The sequence below is a fragment of the Excalfactoria chinensis genome, chromosome 2 (genome assembly GCF_039878825.1).
Source record: "Excalfactoria chinensis isolate bCotChi1 chromosome 2, bCotChi1.hap2, whole genome shotgun sequence".
Lineage (NCBI taxonomy): Eukaryota > Metazoa > Chordata > Aves > Galliformes > Phasianidae > Excalfactoria > Excalfactoria chinensis.
The window spans coordinates 121,950,675-121,972,499 of NC_092826.1; the positions used below are offsets into that span (position 1 = coordinate 121,950,675).

At 39.3% G+C, this 21,825-nt stretch overlaps 1 protein-coding gene across 7 annotated transcripts in view; it reads right to left on the reverse strand.

Moving 5' to 3' along the window:
• The window catches only part of ADAM22 (ADAM metallopeptidase domain 22), a 123,616-nt gene that overhangs the window by 46,634 nt on the left and 55,157 nt on the right, over nt 1-21,825 (reverse strand). For all 7 annotated transcript variants that reach the window (XM_072329029.1, XM_072329026.1, XM_072329023.1 and 4 more), the window contains exons 5-8: nt 11,639-11,721; nt 7,707-7,770; nt 7,029-7,098; nt 1,439-1,509 (exon numbers count right to left, since the gene is read on the reverse strand). In XM_072329029.1, coding sequence (XP_072185130.1) covers nt 1,439-1,509; nt 7,029-7,098; nt 7,707-7,770; nt 11,639-11,721 — 288 coding nt within the window. The remainder of the gene's footprint in view (nt 1-1,438; nt 1,510-7,028; nt 7,099-7,706; nt 7,771-11,638; nt 11,722-21,825) is intronic.

The window sequence follows — 21,825 nt, forward strand, 5'->3', positions numbered from 1 at the left end:
TTCTTAGATGTACCCTATGAAGACAATTGTAGGTTTACACGTTTGTCAATTTTGTCTAGATTTGCAGTAAAAATGAGTAAACAAATTTACTGTGTAACTGGAGGGTGAAAAGGAATGGACAGGATTACTTTTTTTAAATATATAGTCCTCATATTTCACCTCCTCTGGAACATTTGTTTGAGCTTAAACAGTGAAATCAAGTATTTTAATCCAACTAATTCCAAGCTTAGGTATTTTAAAGACAATTCTCCATGTGAGGCCCACATATATAAACTTCCCTTTTCACTGAGAAAGTAATCCTTCCTAAGCTTTTTACAAAAGAATCTCCGTATTTTTTATTTGCATGCTGCTTGATTCACACAGCAAATGCAGTGCCCACCTCCATCTCACACACTTACTTTGCATTGAGAAGCATTTATGACAGCGTTTCTCCATGGCGTTCTTGTTATCCTGTTGTTTTTTGTGTGTTGTTTTTTTTTTTTTCAGGAGAGTTATTACACCATTATGATTTGAAAATGCAGAGTAATGGCTAGTTTAAAGAAAGAGAGCAAAGCACCTAATGTAAAGGAAGATCCTCATGAATGGTTTCTGGAATTTTTCCAGTGTCTTTCTCACTGCTTTTCTGAATCTGAGATGCTTACATTAGTCAGAGAGAAAGTCATCTTCCCCTCCCACTGCTCTCTGTTTGATGTTGCCAGCTCTGCTCAGGCCCCTGAATCAGCTCTATTTTGACCTGTACCTTCATTTCAGCTCCATTCCTAAAGCAAAGAATTGTTTCTGTCTTTCCAAGGTACAGATAGAAGTTATTTTTTTCTCCCCTTTAAAAAACAGAGACTGAAATATCACTTTAGAATATTTATTTTAAAACAAAGTGAGATAAAGTAGGCACTTGTCACCACTGCAACATGAAAGTGATTTGTTAACGTTTCATTAATTAGGAGTTTCTGAAAAAAATATGTATCCAAAACAGGATAAAATATTTCTATCCATTATTTTTTCCATGTGCAATTTAGGGGTGTTTAAAATGTTATAATATTGAGAGAAATGTTATTCTTGAGATTCAGCAACAGATTAAATAGAGCCTATGGGAGGAACTGCCTTATGCTTTTATAAACGTAATGGAGAGGGTCTGCCGTGCTTTGGCCACACACACACATCATAGGGTACCCAAAAATTCTCTTGAAATTGACATTGTGGTGGCACCTTAATGAAAGGTGACAATATATATAAACACTTAACTCTTCACCTAGGCACTGTACAAGAGATTCCAGCAATCTCTTGTCAACATTAGATACCACTGTCTGTTACAGCTGTATCATACACACAGACCTCATGCCAGTCAGGAGCAGCAACAGGACTCCATCTGGATGAAACAGTTCAGCAGACACAGAACAAACTTGAAAGCATATTACTTATAAACAAGCACACTGGTGCATACCTGCCTTCTCCTTCTTTTGTGTCTTGGTTTTACAACAAACTTCTGTGATGTAGCATTCATGCGCCAGAACTCTAAGCAGAAAACACAGGCAAATCCATTGAGAGTTTACAGAAATACAGCCCAACAATTAGTGACCCCAATGCTTCATGACAGTAGTATGGCATTCTTCCGTGCATCAGATGCAAAAGCAACTCCTTTTTTCAATGTTCCAGTTAGAAAGGAGGCAATGTTACAGATGCCTCCCTGTAAGAGGGTTCTTATTAAAAGCTCCACTAGTGATAATCTGCTCTGCTGAAACATATGATCTGGAGGTGTCATGCTTCAGAAAGCACAGCAGATGTTCTATACCAAAACTTTACCAATACTGGGGATGTTATATTATTAGCACAGAGCTTCCACAGAGCAAATCACATTTTTGGGAATTCAGCAGGCGTTCACAGAGCTCTCGCAAAATTAATAAGAGCATGAAAGGCAGAATTAACACTCTAAGAAGATTATATTCACAAAGTAAAACATGTTTGAGTTGGGAGAAATGTTATGGGATTTTGGCAGTGCTCCCTGTCAAAAAGATATTCTTCCCTGCTGATCCCACTGTGTCTTTAATTTGTTAAACCTCTAATAGTAAGCACCAAGTAGTTTATTCTTTTGCCAAATCTACTACTAGCCACTGATAGAAAGGAACACAATACAAACTAAACAGAAGGCAACAATTGTTCTCACCCTCTCCCTCACAACTCCATGGGGGGCTATAAGAAAGAAGGGGACAGACCTTTTGGTAGGGTCTGCTGTGATAGAACAAGGAGAAATGATTTCAAACTGAAAGAGGGAAGATTTAGATGGGATATAAGAATAAAGTTTTCTAAGAGCAGAAAAGCACTGGAACAGGTTGCCCAGAGAGGTGGCAGATGCCCCGTGCCTGGAGACACTCAGGGTCAGGCTTTATTGGGCTCTGAGCACCTGATGTAGCTGTAGGTGTCCGGCTTACTGCAGGAGAGTTCGGCTAGATACCTTTAAAGGTCCCTTCCAATTCAAATGATTCTACCATTCACTGATTCTATGACGATTCTACTTTTCCATCTCATGGATTCAAAGCATCTCCCTCACCTTTCCCTGTACAATAGCAAACTCCTTCCTTATCTTGTATAAACACGCGTACTATTTACATATTCCCACAAAGAACTTTTTCTGAGACATAAATTAAGTGCTTGCAATTGTGCATTCCGTAACCTTTTTCCTTTGCCTAGTTTCCCTCCTTTGCATTTTATCTAACTTTGGACATCCCTTAATTCCCCAGGAACTGAAGACTGCAGTAATTCCATGGTAATTTTACCAGTCCTGCAGAGCAGTAGATAGCACTATGGAAGATGTGTAAGTTAAGGGGCTCCAGTTCACATACCTTTACAGACAACTTTTGAATGTGTTAAAACCCTCAATAGGTGTACGGGTTTGTTACAGCTCTACAGTTTCTCACCCTCTTCTGGTGTATTATATGATATATGTGCATAGTGCTGCCTGTGCCGTGCAATGTATGTTACAACCCCGTCATCAGATTTGCCGTTCATGAGTACTGCAGATTGTTCTTATACTGTTAAATCAATACGCAGTGATTATGCTACCTATGCATATAGGGAGCTCTTGAATCATGGTAAATGTTAATATTTCAAACAAGTCAATTATTAACCTTACCTCTCATACTACAGTAAAATACCAGCAATTTCTATATGAGGTTCAAATACACTTGAATACAATAATAATAGGAACTTGATAAAGCTGTTGTGCAAGCAAAGGATTAAAATGAGCAGTTGAATTGCCCATCTGATGAAGTTTTACCAGGGGTAAGGGCTAACGTTAACCTGGAGTGGTCTATTCATACTATGGAGTCTATTCACTTATAATGCCAACCATCAAAGCAAAGCTTGGCTAACTGTCATTGTCTTGGCTGTATCTCAACAATTATGCTCTCATTTTGGTGCTTGAAATTTGCAGATATCCTTCTATGAAGGGGCCTGTGCAATCCTTGGCTTAGGAACATTTTCATGGTTTCACCAGCGCACTTGAAGATTTTCTATACAAAAAAAGATCCATAATAAATTTAATAATATCCAAGGATTCCTATCTACTGCTTAAAGGCCTGGAGTTCAGAATGATGAAAAACCAAATCTTCACATATTAAAAAATAAAATTATATTGGATTGTTCTTTGGATATGTTGATTAATTCAGTCTGTGTTTTTGCCTCTCAACCTTTCATTTGAGGTTCTATATTATCATTAATGAAACTAGTAAAAATATAACTTCTAAATCAATGAAATAGTAATTAACAACATGTTTATGGGATCCCAGATAGCTTGACCAGCAAATGTGAACCTTTTTCCTATCATCGGAAGTCAGCCATCTCTGACGGGAATGATGCAGCCACTAATGCCGACACATTAGCATGCATTAACACTGCGCCATAACTCACAAGCTGGATGAATTCACACAGCCATTTCCAGCACCAGAGACCCTCAGGATAAATAACATGACCAGCAAAATCACCCAGGAAATGCAGAGCTGAAAAAGCCTAGCGGAAATTTTGACAGGAAGATATTATCTTGAAAAAATATAAGGGCAACTCAAGTGACCCCAAGAGGAAGGGTCATCTGTTACACACTACTTGAAAAACAATATCTTCAGTAAATACTGTTGTCTCAGACAATGCCAGGGCACTAAATGTCTGAAGACAGACAGTGAAAAAATGTACAGTTTACTAAGTTATGAAGTCTAAGGCTGTAAACATACAAAGTTTTTGGATAAGCTTTCCTTATTTAAAGTCACTGCCTCTAGATGCTACTGCACGTACAATTTATTCTTTTTTTGCAATATCTGTTTTCTTTTTTGCTTGTCTCTTTCTTTGTTAACTTCCCAAAGGAAAAAAGAATGTTAAAAGTACATTGCTATTGAACTGTGGTAAAATAGTGGGCTTTTACAATTACTAATACTGAGTAATCCCTACTACTTGATTTTTTTCCTAACATCAATATAAAAGCTCGTGATACATCCAAATGTTCCTAATGCAGCACTGAGTGGAAATCTGAGCTTATACATAGACTCTTTAGAAGATAAGAAGAAAATCCTGGCATCAAGGGACAGCTGCTTATGCTGGGCAAATTGATAAATTAGGAAAGTATTAAGGAACATAAGAAATATTGATGCCATAGTCTAACATGGTGCTTGCTGTGAACAGTAATGACTCCGCAGCAGTACTTCCAAAAAAAAATTAAATAAATAAATACAATGAATCTATAATATGAGCAATTACTTGCATGTATTTATGAAAGAAAACAAGAAAAAAGAAAAGTTAAGGTAGTAGAGCACACCCTGCAGACTCGGTACAGGCAGCAGTGCTGGTGGGGCAGCGCAGGCTGGGAGTGAAGGAGGAGTTAAGGTATAGAGTGCTGCAAGGCTGGGGATGGACACCAGAGCTTGTGCTGGGGGAAGGGTGGACAAGCAGATGGTACTAGGAACAGCCCTCATCCACTGGAGCTGTGGCTGTCCATCAAACATGACTTCAGAACGCACTTAAAGTGAATAACCAAATACAAACAAAAATGGGATTTTCAGCCAGAGCATAGTTTGTTACAACTACCGAAACTTTTACAACAAGCCTTGGGATAATGTTTCCAAACAGCTTCACAAAAGCAAATACGGGCATGGAGAAGAGCAAACAGTAAGTTAAATTTTATTTTACCGTGTATGAGATACTAAGCACAAAGACATATCACCTTTTCTCCACATTACAAACATTTCTATAACTCAGACCACCAGCTTTCCACAATTAAATCTCCTTTTCAACATTTCAAGCAAAGTAATTCTATGATCTTATGATTTTAATTCAATCAAGGGAAACATCTTCCACTTGAAAAGCCAACAGCTATTTACTTGTTATGTACGGTAAAATCAGAACTGTGTAAGCGTATCTGGATTTCTGTGAAAAAATCTGAAGCTTTACTGTGACACATCTTCTAAAAATCAAGGAGCTTTGGTGGAGGTGAAACAGGTGGGTTCTGCTTGCAATGAATTCCTTTTCATAATTTTTAAAGCAGAAAATAATTGTTTTACTTCAGAATCTTGACAACATAAAATTGAACTATTAGGAAGACTTAGGAGACTGCTGACAGATATCTGTAAGTACCAGCTCTGGCAGTCTCCTGCTTTAACAATCTAAGACAGAAGACTTCTCTCAATCACTCAGCACTGATTGCATTATTTCTAGACTTCCAAATGACATATCCTTAAGAAACTCAGATATGAGATGCACTTGATTTGTCAGCCTCATGGTCAATACATTGTTCTCATTACCATCTCTGCAAGCACAGAGTAACCATGGTTCATGTGTACAGTGCGCAGACATAGTAAGCCTCCAGACAAGGACATGGACAGCAGGCTGTGCACAAGCCCTTGGTGCTGCCCTTCCACCCCATTCCACCTTCGGCCTTGCCTGGCTATAAGCAGCGGGGACATAAGGCACCAAGCTGGGAAACTGCTGTGTTTAAAGGCAGAACGACTGCTTTTCCAGAAATGAAATCAAGGTGACCCATTTGTAGAAATTCCCTCGGTTGTTTTGTTTTTTGTGGATTTTTTTCCTCATTAATTCTCTGAACAATTCTGCTTTGCTTAACAGCTAACAAAACTGCGCGTGCCATGCTCCAGAACAGGACGATTCATCTTACGGGCAATGCCCAGCATGGTAGGAACCCAGATCCCACTGTTATCATAGGACAAATGATACTTGTGGCAAGAAATTAGTCTAGAGGTGAATTCTACTCAAATGAGTGTCTATGAAGGACAGTTTCATTTATCTAGCATTTACTTTGTAATGTAAGAAAATGCATCTGTAAATACTGCAAATCCTTGACTGAATGAGGATGTGACAAATACCGCCATTTTTGCATCAATTAACAAGCCGACTTCTCAGATGAAAACTGATTTTTAAAAACTTCGTCTTACTCCATACACAAAACAAAGCGTTTGGGGAGATTAATTACTGCAAATGCTTGAAACAACTTCTTCCTCCAAAGTCATTTGTATTTAAATGAATACCCACACTACAGCCAGCATCAGAAGAGATGCTGAATGTATTGGAAATTAGAGGGTCCAAGAATAACAATAACATGCCCCTCAGACTTACATTCACACCATGATACTCACATCGTATTTCAAAATGAGAAAAAATCCATGAAAAGTTATGAGCTGTTGGCCATGTGAGGTTTATTTTCATCACCTTTAAGCTACCCTATTCCCTTCTCTTATGTAACTCCTAGCAGATAATGCAGTCTGTTGACTGCAAGACTTGTTAAGTGAAACATGCATCATCACATGAAGGTCTGGGAGAGGTCTGATTCATTGGATTCAAGCTTTTTCGACCCTTCAGGTTCTTTTCCAGCGCCTTCAGTATTTCAGATCCATTTTTTTCAGCATTTGTTTATGTTTAATGGGGAAGAGATATGCAAATAAACAATGCACTGTCAGAAGATTATTCATCAAAGATGATTAACATATCTGATCTTAGACTAAAACAAATCAATAGCCATGAATATTAAAAAATCATACCAGATGGCAGGTCATCCAAAGGAAACTCAAACAGCTTGGATTTGTAAACAGAGTGGAAATGGAAGTCATTCTGAAATAGTAAATAATTGCATGTATTAAAACTCAATAATATATCCACCTTGTGAGCCTTAAAAAGACAGTTCTAAAGGGTCCCTTGCTATTCAACACCCGCATTAGGAAAAGTGAAAGCTGCAAGGCACCAGTTCTTTACGCTTTTCACAGCTGTGATGGGACTGCTAACACCACAGTTACATCTGAGTACAGCAATGAAGTCATTGAGCACACTTAGAGCTGGATTTAGGAGAGCCGCCCAGGGAACACTGTGAGAATCATGGGAGCTGCTGCACTGGAGCCGAGAGCAAAGAAGGAAGAGAGGGATATAACCAACCCAGGGTGGGAAGTGCCATAGGAGGGGACAGAACATGCACAGGCATCTCCTGCTGGCTCCAAGGGACACTCCACCTCCAGGAGTTCTGCACTGCTCTACTTCCAAGTTTTATGGAACATACACATGTACCACTACTGATTTTTGGATGACTTCTGCCTGTGATTATGAGGACTGAGATGCAGAGTTAATGAGTTGGTAATGAGGGGAATTAGTCTTATGCCTGATCTTTACCAATGAATGCCTGTATTCCACACAAAAAATACAGCAGGTCTACCAGAAGTTCTACTTACATCTGAAGTGTAGTTTTCATCTGGTTCAATAAGGTAAGTATGATTTCCATCATAGAACATCCCACTGTCACAAGCAGGAGAAATAAATGTAAAACAAACATTAGTACAGTACTGAAGTAAGTTTAAGAAGCTCACATATTTACAAATAAATATTTCAGAAGAGAAGCAGTTAAAAACATCTTCAGGAACTGAACATAATTCTAAATCATTTTTTTGTTTCTTTGCTTTAGAAAGGTGCTCTTTCCCATGGTGATATAGATAAATTCTACTTCCTTCCACAAATCTTCCATACAACATACAAATACACCACAAAATCCAGCTTAGAGCCAATCTCCCACAGATCTACTTGCAGTAAGGGCTCTGCCTTGAGAAATACTCATACAGAGGTTTTTGAACTTGCCTACAGCTGTCCAACAAATAAAAATATGATTTAGTTGAACTGATCTTAGATTTCCACGGTTTTGATTAACTCTTTGCATAGAGACTAACTCTTTCGCATAGTACTGAGGACAGGGACATAACAGGATGTTTGAGGAACTCCAGTAATAACAATTACGATAGATCGCCTTTTCTTCTTGAATTAATTCATCTTTCTAGAAAAAGTCAGTGCTATATATGGCACTGTATCAGTACAGACTTTATATGGCTTTCATGATAAGGAAATTAAAACCTGATCCTATAGGTTTCTAATGAGTTGTGGTGAAAAATACAGATACTGAGGACAAAGCCTTATGCCGTATCCTTGGTTCTGGTGAAGAACTCATGGGCTCATTCTTAATGGAACAAAATGTCCCTTTGAAAGTGCTCCTAACATGACTTTGAGCCTGACTGTAAATCTGACCTGCAAGTTAAAGCTTGGCACACGTTACAGAAGCATAAAAGCAAGATTATTTATTTAGATTACTCTTCAGCAACCTCCTACACATTAAAATATATATATATATCAGAATTATAAATGACAAACCCTGACACTTTTTTTTTTAATGCAGCTTAATTTTTAATCAGGAAAATGTTGATTTTGCTCAGGGCCTAATGCAGTCAGTGAAATACTGCCATTTCATTTCTGACTACTTAGAAATGCAAGTATATATTAAGTCTGTAGGCTATTACATCTCCTGGTGAGGATACTTTTCTTAGCATCACTTATTTACAGGGTTATCCATCAGCATTCACAGAAGCAGCTTGGGTCTGTATCATACTTCAGACACTGCCATGAGTACACCCACAATTCTGTGTTTATTCTCCAGGAACAAACACTGTCTGCGCTCTTAAAATAAATTCTCTAGCACCTGCAGAAGTTTTCTGCCTCAGAAAAATGTAAGACTTGGGGACATTTGGGAAGGTCTGGAACAGTACTTCATCATGCAAAACCTCCTTCCTTCTCATTACAATTTTAAGCACACAGTCTGCAAGACCAAGTGATGTTAACAAATGACTTCTTGTGTGAATGCAGTACTCAGCAGCACTGACTTCTGATCAAGTCACTTAATAAAAATAATCACAGCTGACCCACAGATCTGACTTGCCCCCCATGGCTCTTTTCCAATACCAATGTCAAGGTATCACACGATTCTAGAGAGTAAGCAGAGAAAAACATGAGCTACCTAAAAATTCCACATTTGGGTTATGTAAAGTCTTCAGAAAAACGAATTTGCAGTCATGACAGTGTAACATGCAGTTACAACAGCGGTCTGCGTATTTACCACCAGTGGGCAGCAAAATCACAGCATAACTGATTTCTGTGTGACTGGCCTCCAAATACAGAACGGAGCTCTCAGAACTGAGTGCAGATCATTTATATCCCAGCAACCAGAGTGTTTTGCATTCAAAGTGTTTTGCATTAACTCATAAAGAGCTGTGGTTACTGCACATCCCACTGAAAGAAAAAATTCCATCGAGCTTAGAGTTAAGGTTGTAGAGAAACTTTTTTTCATTAGCAAAGTCATTAAGAAGAAATTCATAATTTTGAGCACTCCATCAGCCAGTCACCCTATTAATTTAATTAATGAAGACTGCAACATAGCCATTACCAACAGAAGAACTCACAATTTATTATTAGTTAAACAAATACAACATTATCTCTTCAGGCACGACTGAAAAAATGTCTGCTCTAACTGGCCAAGAAGTAGGGGTAGTATAATAAGTGAGAGAGATTAGCACGAACTTCGGGAATATGAAGCTTGTTATTCTATTAAAGGCATCTGTTCTGTCTCATGCATTTCCTAAAATTCGTGGAAGCAGAGTTTTTGCCTTGCAGACCTTGCTAGAAGATCACTCTCCACAGCTTCCCTTATTCCAGTGAGACACTGAACCGCTGGTGTGAGTTTGTAGTATTTAATTAGCATTTGAAACAGATTATGGAGGAACTAGCTGTAATGCTGGAGATGCAATATCAGAGAAGGTAAGGTTAATACAGCTCAGGAAAACAATACTTCTTCATACCAGATGCTGGAATTACCAGCACATTACAATAAGCTTCATATTGCATCCTGTGTGAAGGATAACTGCTAAAACATTTCACAAAAGGAAAAAAAAAGAAAGATAACACTCAAAAGAGAGCTGAATCATAAGGGAAAAATGCATCTTTCTTCCCTTCACTGTGTTACAAGAGCTCTATTTGAACATCAGGCAGTTTTAGAATACTGAACAGCAGCAGATCAGTCTTAAGTGACAACCAGCAAAAGGAGGCCAGGAAAGGAGACGTGCTGCCCCTCCTTCTTTTACTGCACTCTCTACTAGGAGCTGGCAGGGGCCTAGACCTAATGGATCACTGCTAATGGAGGCCATGAAGCTAAATCCCTTCAAGATGCAGCAGGATGCTGCTATTTTTAGGCTCACTGACAGTACAAAACCTGAGGTCAGTTTCATTGAGCTGTTCAACCTTGACTATAAATGAGAGAAGCACATCTCTAAGTCAGACAAGTGCAAGAATGACAGACGGGTCTAATGCATGTATTCCCCCTTCCTCATAAAGAAAGCACAAACATAAAAGTAAGTTAAATATGTGTACATGTGTGTCTGATACAAAAACTACAGAACAGCTGAAGACGGATAATACTGAAGATTTCTATGAGCTGAGTTCTGCTTCCTCAGAGAAAGCGATCTCCACTCTCAGAGTCTCCTGCTGCCCTGACCTTTCCAGCCAATCTCAGCATAAAAAGTGCTGAGGTCCTGTAATTCATAGTCAACAGATGCTGAAGTGATTTGGCTGCTCTGTAAACCTGAAGAGTATCTTTCAGTAGTGCCAAAAGTAGACAGGTCCAAGAGCTGAGAATCAGCACACGTCTCTGTGTAACCTTCAAGTGAAAGGCGCGTTAACTACGTTATCACTAAAATGATGTATCTGAAAACAAATCTGTACAATTCTTCCTCCTTTATTTCAGTTTTTCAAAGATTTAACTATCTCGGAGGTACTATCCCATGCACACAGCTCAAAACAAGCACTTCTGTGAAGAACATGGATAGGTCTAGAGAAACTCAGCACTGACACTTTCCTTTGTAAACAGAATAGGAAAGAAAGATAAAATACAACACTAACAACAAGAAAAGAAAACAAGCAAATTTTAGATGGTTCATATCAATTAGTTATTATTTTTTCTTCCCATAAAATGGAGTGTTTTTAGCTATTTCATACCTCTACTATAAACTATCTTAAAACAATATCTGGTCAAAGCTGTTTTTATATGTCTTTAGTTTTTTGTTGTTTTTTTTTTTAAAAGAGAGAAAAATTGGGTGTTTTTGGAGCAGGTCCTGAAAGAAACCATTTTACAAGGTTCAAATTAAATTAATTATATGTAAAGGTTATTGAGATAATAATAGTGGTTACAAACCAATTAATGAATAAATGACACTTACATTTCTTTAAACAGCTTTGTTTAAAAGACGTACAGGAAAGAAAGTGAAGTTCAGTAATAAGGAAACAGCAAACTTACTGTAGCCCATGGCATGTTGACAAGGCAACAAATGATACTGGATTTCCTCGAATTTTTCCCTGATAATAGCAATGTTCTCCTCCCTGAAAGTGAAAATTGAGAGCGTAAATCCACGGGATGTCCCACAGTATCAACCCATCCAAAACTGCTTTTTTAATATTACATTGCCAACCCAGGGACACAGCACTAAGAACATAGCACAGGTTCACTCCATTTCCTTTAAGCCATCTACGAGTTTAGTACAGCGCCAAAAATCATCTTTTGGACTTTCTCTATGCTGAATGGAGATGAAAATCTTCAGTGTGAAATCCCTGTCATCTCAAAACAAATTTCAGACACAAATAACTCCAGAAGCATCCATCTTTCTTCACTGAAGAGATCTGGAAAAAAGGGGCTTAGATTTGCCACGTGTTCTGCACATGGCTACATCAGAAGATGAGCTTTGCCCTGAGGGCCAGGCAATTTCCTACTTCTAAGGAGAAAATCATGCTTATCAAATAATAAGATTTGATTAAGAAGCAAACAAATCAAAAACGCTCCCTAGTGCTCCAGAGCTAAAGGAAACTTTAGCTTATATTTGCCTCTTCTGTAAATACTGTGAATAAAAAATAGGCTTCTCAAATCAAATCCAGCCAACCTTATTCAACACAACCCCCCACCCTTAGTTTCACAGAAATCACACTGACTGCAGAGTACAGCTTACTGTGTGTGCACTGAATGTATTCAGCACTGCACTGCAAAAAGCACAAGTGAATAAAAACCACACAAAGATACAGTAGGTTGGTAACAAAATTAACAGTCAAACCATATGAATGAGCTGAGGAGCAAAACGCTCTCTCCAAAAACTACTTTTGCAGTAATATTTCTGTAAAAGGTTTAAATGATGTCAGCACGTGAAAATAACAATATACTGAAAAAATATCAACAGTGAGTTGTATGGAGTTGTATCTGTGGAAGGAATTTGAAGAAATAAGACAAATTGGTTTGTTCTCAGAAAATACGGTTAATACGTATCAGAAGTAGAATTTCAAGCTCTGTTAGTTTGCAAAAGTCCTCATAACCAGGAGAAACGTTTTTTTATGCTAAGAATCAAAAAGATCCAAGTCTGTGGTTTTGATCTTCTTAATGAGAATCAAATAAATGTCCCAAGATAGTACCTCCAAATTAATTTATTTCATAATAAACCCATGAACAATATTCTATGCATACAAATCTAGAAAAGAAAAACACAAGAAAAATGGTTTAAAATTTTTACCTAGGAAAAACGCTATTTAGACACACACATTCTATTCTATTTAATCAAACCAAGTCAAATCAATTAAATTCATTGATCTGTTGAAGTTCACACTAATTCTGACAGAGACAAGAGTCCTGTTAAGATAATGTAAGTCACTTCATACCGATTATTAACATTTTAGGGGTTTAAAAGGTAAACGACTATTTTCAAGTATATGTTGCAGTATTAAAAAGATAACTTCATGATAAGAAATCCTTCTATCAGGATACTCTATCTGATGTTTTGAGGTTTTGTACCACCACCTAGCAGTCATAATCTCAGTAAAGAAATAAGAGGTGATGCAGTGAAAGCAGATGGCACAAGCACTGGGAAAAGTGATTGCTTAATGCAATAGCAGCATCTCAAACAGGTAAATCATGCCTGTAACGTGGTGTTTGGAGGAGTGGGTGCAAACCATACATCCTAAATTTTGCAGATTTCATTTCAACAGTCCATAAAACATGAAAAGAGAAGCACTTAAAGCTATGAAGTTTGGGACTGGCTCTGCAATGAGAGTTAGCACAACTGCAAGGATACTATAGATTAATGCTTTTCCTAGGACTTGTGTAGGTCTGGACATGAAGTTTCCTGACCTTGCCTCTTTGTAGGCTGACATCTTCAGCTCCTGACATGTACTAATGCTCCTTTACAGCATGTGCTGTAATAGAGTACACCATGTTGCAGGAAGAATGGCAGTAAGATGTAACACCTCTGAAAGATTAAGCACAATCACCGCATAAATCCACTTTTGCTCTATTATCAGAAACACACACTGAAGGACCAGGTTTGTCCCTCTTCTCTATTGGTGCCTGTAGCAGAATGACAGGAACTGAAAAAAATCTTGCCATTTCAGTTTTTCCTAAAAATACTCTGGTATTATATGAGAATTAAGACTTCCCTCAATAGATGAAATTAGCAGCATTACCAAGAACAGTCCAGTCAACAGAATCAAGGCCTTTTTGTGTAGAAAAAGCTATTGGCTTCCCATAGCCACTACAGGCCTTTTCTTCTCTCTGAAAAGCAGACAGTAATTGTCCATCTCAGCAAATCAAACCACCAGGCTGGCCTTTGTCATCTACTGGAAAATAGCTCAGGATTCAGATGAAGAGGAAATAATACTGTTCTTCTGACATATGTCACCAACAGAGAGATTCACACTTATTCCTTTCTGCTCTAAAACTGAAATCAGACAGATGGGGTCTAGAAGAAAAGTGACGTTCGACTATTTTGCCTCCACGAGGTGCACAGTCATTCTCCATGCTGCACTTAGCACATGGCAAGACAAGTTCTTTGTCAGCACTCGTGGCACTTGGTTATCTGTTGGTGAGTTTCAAGAGCAATATGGAAAATGTGGATACTTAGTAAGTCTGGGCAGCTAAAAATGGAATATTATTCTACCATAAAAAAGAAAAAATACAAAAAACCCCACAAATGAACTCATAGTAAGATACATTAAAATAAATGAATCATTATGAAAGTGGTGGTGAATTCATGATTCAACCTTGGTCTTCATGCTTAAATTGCATAATTGTAGGCAAGTCTTGAATTATATTGTCCAACGAACTTCTACAGCTCCCTGCCGACTGTCTCATAGCCATTATGCCCATGTCAGCCTGAGTGTCTTTGCAGCCTATTTTGGGTAGTTGGAATGGCAAACATACTGAAAACATGAGATGGCAGAGATGCTGGTAATGCAGGTAAAGTCTGTTCCCATTTCTTTCCTTTAATATAGCTTGTTCCCTCCCATAGAAGCACTAGTTGTTGATTAATTAACAAAGAGGCATGAAGAACACATTAACTATTACTGAAGGATAGAAATAAATAAAGAACAGCCATTGCAGTCACTGATGATGGAGGTTCACACTTCTCTGCAGTTTCAGTAACGAAAGTATTTGCTGACCAGACACTGACAGTGCTTGTTATTCACTGCAGAGACACTATGACCTTCCCAGGGGAGGAAAATTAAGGATGCTCATTCATTTGCTTTCAAATAACACCTGACATCAGATCTTCAAAGTAAGCATTCTTCCTTCAATTAGGAGAGGTACCTGCCATTAAAACTCATGCTACGCTCCAGACACTGACCCTAAAATTAATAACTTCCTTCTTCCAGCATTACATATTCCTGTTTTAATACCCATTAATCCAAAGGAAAGGAGATTGCTGGTCTAGCTCAGATCCTACTAACACAGCTCCCTTTTCCCTTGCAGCAGAAAGCTCCCAAAGGCCAGCTAACCACTGTGCTATTTTTCAGAGAAGTGTCAGATAATGATTAGCTTTTTAAGGAGCAACACATTGCTAGGCATCAGTTTTAAAACTGCTTCCTTAGTGATCACTTAAATCCATTTACAAATTATTGATGCTTGCTCAAGTTTTAACCCATTAATAAGTAACGCAGTGGATGGGAAACAGCAATAGGAGAAGAAATTCTCTATAGCTGACCTCTATAGCCAAAAATGACTTATTATTGACAGATTTCTCTTTGTACAATGAAAAGTCAGAATGGTACATTGGCCTATACTGCTTCTATTGACAGTGGAACTGCATGGAAAGATGAACACCTCTTTTAATTGCCACATGCTGATACAAATGAGACAACCCACTGGCATGGCTGCACTATCCTACAGCTGCCCAGGAACCACCACAAGAATGTGTCAGTGCTCCCTCACAGAGCAAGTCTGCATTTAGCTACGCTGCAGTGCAGACTCCAGAAAGTGAACTGGTTTGAAAATGTAAAAGTGCCCTCTTTCTAGGAAGACAGCTATCACATGAATCATAAAACAAAGAACCAAAGTGCAGTAGAGTCACTTGGCTATAACTCTATTTCAGGTTTCAAAATCAGAAATGTGAATTCAAAAATCAGAGATAAAGCATCCCCTGCTTCTGAGGCTTCTTCCAATGCCCATGTTTCAAGACTGTTGGCAGCACTATCAAAACCACACATGTGTACACGATGGGGTCCGGCATACAGGCAACTCACTGCAGCGGCCGCAGGTGGCTCGCAGCAGTGCCTTCAGCAGATGGCACATGCTATTAGCCCAGCTTCCCGCTTCCCAGCTTCCCGCTCTGAGGCCAAATGAGGCTTGCATACACTGCCCAGCAGCTACAAAAATGCTCCTCAAGCGCAGCTACAGGGTGTGGACACAGCTCGTGTCAGCTCACCACCATCTGGGCCAGGAGCTGCCCAGATGGAAGCAGCCTCTTGCTTTGCCTCCATGTTAGGAAAAATGATTTTAATTATCACCTGCTGAATGCAGATGGGTCAAAAGAGAACAGGGCTGGTTACCTCTTCCTCTTTATTAAGTCAGCAAGTGTAGCAGTGCCTAGTTTTTCTGAGTCCAGGTATACAAGCTGTTTTATGACAGCCACTTTGCCCCAGTTCTGCATTCCTCTACATGGGAAAAAGGGAGCAAACCTTGAAAGGAACTTTGAAGTCTTTATAATCTACCCATACTAATCTTTCACAACAGTCCAACAACCACTACTGAGGCTGAAGTCAAATTATAAGCATGTGATGCATAAGATTACTGTAAATACAACACAGAAGATAAGATGAAATGCTGGCATGCACCTACATGGATACCTATTAGTCAGAATGTGGTAAACACCTGAATAGAAAAAAGAGGAGTATTAATCAGATTTCCTTACTGGTTCTTCATTATCCTGAATTAAAGAAGCTTATCTTGAAGTGACACTTCACAGAGCTCAAGACTACCTGGAAACATTAACCCAGTGTATATAACACAGTGCCAGTTCAGTATCTCTATAAAAAATAAGAGTCAAGACAAGGACTACTTACAGAACTCAAGATCAAGTAAGTAAAGATATCAGGCTAAAGTACACTGAAGCTTTGCATAGAAGAGCTCCTCCAGAAGCACAGTAGCTTCAGTTTGCTTTGCTTAATTCCTCCTCAAGGGGATTAAGTTAAACACAATAAGATACTTTTGTGTTTTTTTTTCAAAAGAGCCTCTACAAAAGGATTTAATGTTCTTTAATGCTATAGCAGTAGTAAATTTCTCTTAGCTATGCTCAGTCTTCACATGGATTCAGTTTACAGAACTTTGGTACATTTCATTCTCTATACGTGCTGTATGTTATAGCTCATGGAAAAATATCTCCCGAGGCACACAAAGGCTGGCAGGACTTGTCTATGAATTCAGGTGCTGGGCCACTCCTTTCCCTCTGTGTGTAAAAACCACAGTGGACAGCACTTAGGAGGTGTCCCCTTGCAGTCACAAAGCCAGTACAGTACAGTTCATCCAGGAGTACATCACTGGGGCCCATGTCCACAGCAGGATGAACACTTGGAGCTCTTGAGGGCTTTGACTTTCTGGCTTTTTTTCCCTCTCCAGAACTAGCTTAAAACACTGGATTTTACTTTATGACATAAAGAAAGGAAAGGCAATATAAAAGCTGCAAGATTGTAGGTGGATCGTGAGCTGGGATTCCTTTTAGTGCAGGACATTTAAAACAAGGCCTGGGAAAAGATCCTATACTGAATGCTGCTACTTTTAATTTCCTCCTTCACAGCAGCAGAATGTATTGCTAACAGAAAGTAAGCCTGTAATAGCAAGGAGATAAACAGATAGATTTAGAAAAGTTAATGCAAATGTACACTTACAGCACCAGCTCGCAGGACCATTAGGTCAGACAAATGCATTATATAAGATGACTGATTATCCAGCCCTGGTATCCCACAGGGGATACTGTGTTTTACTGAAACCCAGAGGAATTGCCTCCACAATTCAAATAATACTAGAACAAGAAAGTGAGTTACTCCTCGGTGCTTCTTAATTCAGAGCAGCAGCTTGATGCTGTTAGGAAAAAAAGATATCCAGAGTAACCAAAAATGCACAGAAATTTTAAAATGTCAGCTCTTCAACAGGACACCTAATAATATTAATACTACCCCTTACCTACTGGAAATAATTTGACCATTATGATGCCATGGCAGTTTCTGGCTAGATGTGAACTGTGCAGTCATCCACTGTTCCACTATTTATGAACTCCTGTCTTACAGCAAAAGCCCTATAACTAGTCCCTAAGAGAAGGAAGCTGCCATTTTGTTCTATCAAATTTCATCCCACTTTGATTTACTACATTGTTCAAGGATGGCCAATTCTCCAGATGTTTCTTCTGTGGATTACAATAATTCCCAACTTTGTACTTTTATTTTCATTAACATACACATACTTTTTTCACCTAAGTTATTAATGAAATTTTTCAGTGACAGCAGTCTGGAGATCAGCCTTGCAGGAGACCCATATTAAACTGTGTCAGACTCCTGGATTCTCTGTCAGCTATCTTTGGTTACTTTACTGTTAACGCTAGAAAGTAAATTATGGTCTAGATTTATTAATCATTAGCCACGAGGCAAACAAAGCTCTGTAGAGGGAATGAGAAAGAGAAGCTCTGATGATGATATGAGAAGCCTTGTACAAAATCTTCTATCAAATGATTTTTCTGCTACTAACAGCTTCCCTAGTCTCTGGACACCACCCAAGAAAGACCTGCCAGAAATAGGCAGATATAATTCCTGCATTATTTATGACTTGTTCCTTTTTAGGTTCCTTTCTCCCCTAGGGCTGCAGCACCAGGTTGTGCAGGCGCGGTTACATGCACACACTGCACAGGGCAGAGCCTCCCGTGCTACCACCACTCACGTGAGCTGAATTTTTCAGGAACAGAATGTAAGCCTTACCAGGGAAACCTGCTTAGCTCACACACTTTTCTGCCAAGCTGAAACTCCTTCCTCTCTGGCAATGAAATGGTGAGGCATCAAAAACTGAAGAAAAATGACTGGATTCCTCTGCACAGCTCAGACAGCGGGTGACTGTAAATCTGGAAGGTGCTGGTGGAAGCCCTTTGCTATAAAGCTGGAAACACAGCAGTCAGTGATAAAAAACTATCCTGCCCACAGATGGGCAGTATATTCTGGTTGCAACATTTGCAATAACTTGTTAGTGTAACCTTATGATCTGTCAGTACCTGTGACAGTACAGTAAAACATTTGGATGGAATTTACATCCGTCCCCGGAGGCATCTGAGGCCAGGTTGGATGGGATGCTGGGCAGCCTGGTCTGGTGGCAACCAGCCCACAGCAGGCAGATAGAACCAAAGGTCCATTCCAACACAAGCCCTTCTGTGATTCTATGATCCCGTGGTTAGGACTTGGTCTCCCTACACTCAAGAGTTAAGATGTGACAGATACAGCTGTTGCCCTTGGCCAAAGGACTACACCTCAACACCTCCTAGAGAAGAGCATAAACAAAAACATAAACAAAAAGCAGGGCCTGTCATGTTAAAGGCTTTCAAGACTCGCATATCTTTCTCCCTTCTGGAGAGCAAAAGGTAATGTTGTTTCATGCTTAGAGCACTCTTGCTATAATTTTGTGCCCAGGACACAGACTGTGTTTACACTACCACCCTTTCTAATTTCAGAATTATCTATGAAATACAGCTGTGTTGTGTCATGGTTCAGCCCATGTGGTTATACTGAAGCATGCCATCAAAAATGCATGGCATTAATCTATTACAACTTTACCTGTGCAAGCTCTCTTACTGGGGTCTGTGTCCAATGTTCTTGACAGGCAAAGAGAATTACTTCCATAATATCTAAAGTGGAAAACTGAAACATTTCGTAAGAGAAAATGTCACTGAAGAGATACCAGTTGTTCGTTCTTAGGGGAAAATCCAGCAGTGTGAATTACTCAGCACTCTGGCTGTTTTTTTGCCTTTCATCTCACTGACAGCATCAGTGACAGAATGATAACCCAAAAAGAAAGAGAGGGAGATAAAAGGACACAGAAATATACTGCAGCAACATAAAGTAGACACAAGTTGAGTGTTTATGTGCTGTGAGCATAGGATGATCTGGGCTGACAAAAACAGGAAAAAGGCAAGGCAGGAAGGGCTTTCTCTCTCTTAATTATTCTCTTTGGTACCAGAAGGAATTTAGGACAATACTGCTGCTTTCCTAAGAAACTAGAGACATAAAGTAAAATGTGGGGAAACACTGAAAATAATTCAAAGATCTACCTCCTTTTATTCTTCTTAAGCATCACATTTCGCTGCCTGTTTAATAAGTGTCTCGGGTGCTGCCAAACTGTGTCAAGTCAATAAGGACATCTCACGGAGAAGCCTTCCCTCTGCAGCTGCTAAATAGCGGTACTGTGCAAAAACATGCACATATTCCACCTTCAGAGTAGTCTGATTTATTAATGAATTATGCAGCAATCTAATCTAATTCAACCTTCTTTTATAAACAAAAAGGAGCGTTAAGCTGAGGGCTCTCCTCCCTTTTCTCATTCAAAGTGGTATTTTAAATTCTATTAATATTAATATGTCCCTTCACCTCTCTGAAGCATCCTAAGGAGCAGTAGAAGATCTGGATGTGCTCTGCAGCGCAGGGACTTTCACCAAGGGGGATGGAGAGGAGGAAGAAAGGTAGAAGGCGTTATCAGCTCTGCATGGTGTATAAGCATTGTAATTATTTATGTTTTGCCTGGTATGTATTAAAAGCATCAATACAAAGGTTGTTTTACTGGTGCTGTAAACAGCTGCCAAAGAAAGTGAGGGTACTAAACCATGATCATGAAAGATTCCTGTATTTGCAGGAAGATTTTCAAAACATCTGACCTAAAACCACAGCTCAGTTTCTCAAATACTAAACAGAAACTGCTGGGATTTACAAATTTACGTGAAGGACCAGCAAGGCTCTCCAGGGCGCTTACAAGTACTCTAAAAAGTACCGGCTGCTCAGGGGCAGGCAGATTTATTTTGAAGCAGTGATTGGGCACTGAACGTAGCCTAACTCTGTGTCTGGCATCAAAATGTACTGTGCAGACTCTTCCAAAATCCTTCTGATACCTGAATTTTTCTGAATGCTTGGCCACCATCATGGCCAGAAGATTCTTCGGAACATTTTGGCACAATTGCTTTCCACTTTTCCAATCCCGGATGCTCAATTGCAGCAAAATAAGCAAAATAAATTTAAAAACCTCCCCTTCTTGGACTGCTGCTGCCTGCTGGGTGGTGGCCAGAGCACAGCACAGCCCCCTCGCATGTCCCTGCCCACAGAGCACGAGGAACAAAGAAGAGCAGAGGGGGAACTTATCATCTCAGAGGAAATGACTCTCCACTGCAGAGAAAAGTAAAACAACTCTGTAAGCCTTTTTCACAGTTCAGACAAGCTTGGGTGCAAAGGCCAAAGGTGCCAACGATGTCAGTTCTCTAAAGAAGGTTTGATAGCACTGAGTGAAGCAGTGGAGAGCCTTTGCTGACGTTAGGCAGTGACCCTGCCCTAAGGTTGACTGAAGGGGAGATGATCCCTGGGACCATGGAGGCTGGGAGGTGGTTTGCCCAGAAAACTTTCATGACCTTTCGCAGAAAGGGCCGACTCTGCTTTCTCTTCCCCATGCAAATAAATGGTATTTGCATGAGAGGAGCCACTGATTTCAAATATTTCCCTGCTTGAATCTCAGAAACAGATTTGTCCTAATTCAGTGATGGTACTCTGAAAGTATAGTTTTGCTAACTTCCACATTAGCATCAGCTATTACCTTCATTCCTGTTTTGACTCATACTCTGAATTTGAGTTGAGGCTTCTTGATTGCTGAGCACAGCTAAGAAATTAGTTTTATGAGTTAATGGAGCACGTATGCACGTGCCTCAGCCTGAAAATATATTCAGGCTATTATCTGAATGCAATGTGAAAGTAGATTTCAAGCTTACAAACTCCACAAAGGGATGAACCAAAGGAAACAAATCTTGAGATGCTCAGAGGCTAAAATATTGCTCTGTCCATTTTCGCTTTTGCTTTCACATTATAAGGTTAACTTATTCCTTTCAGGGTACTTAGATGATCTCGGATTTAGTAAAAACAAAGCCTTTTAAATTAAATGTAAACTAA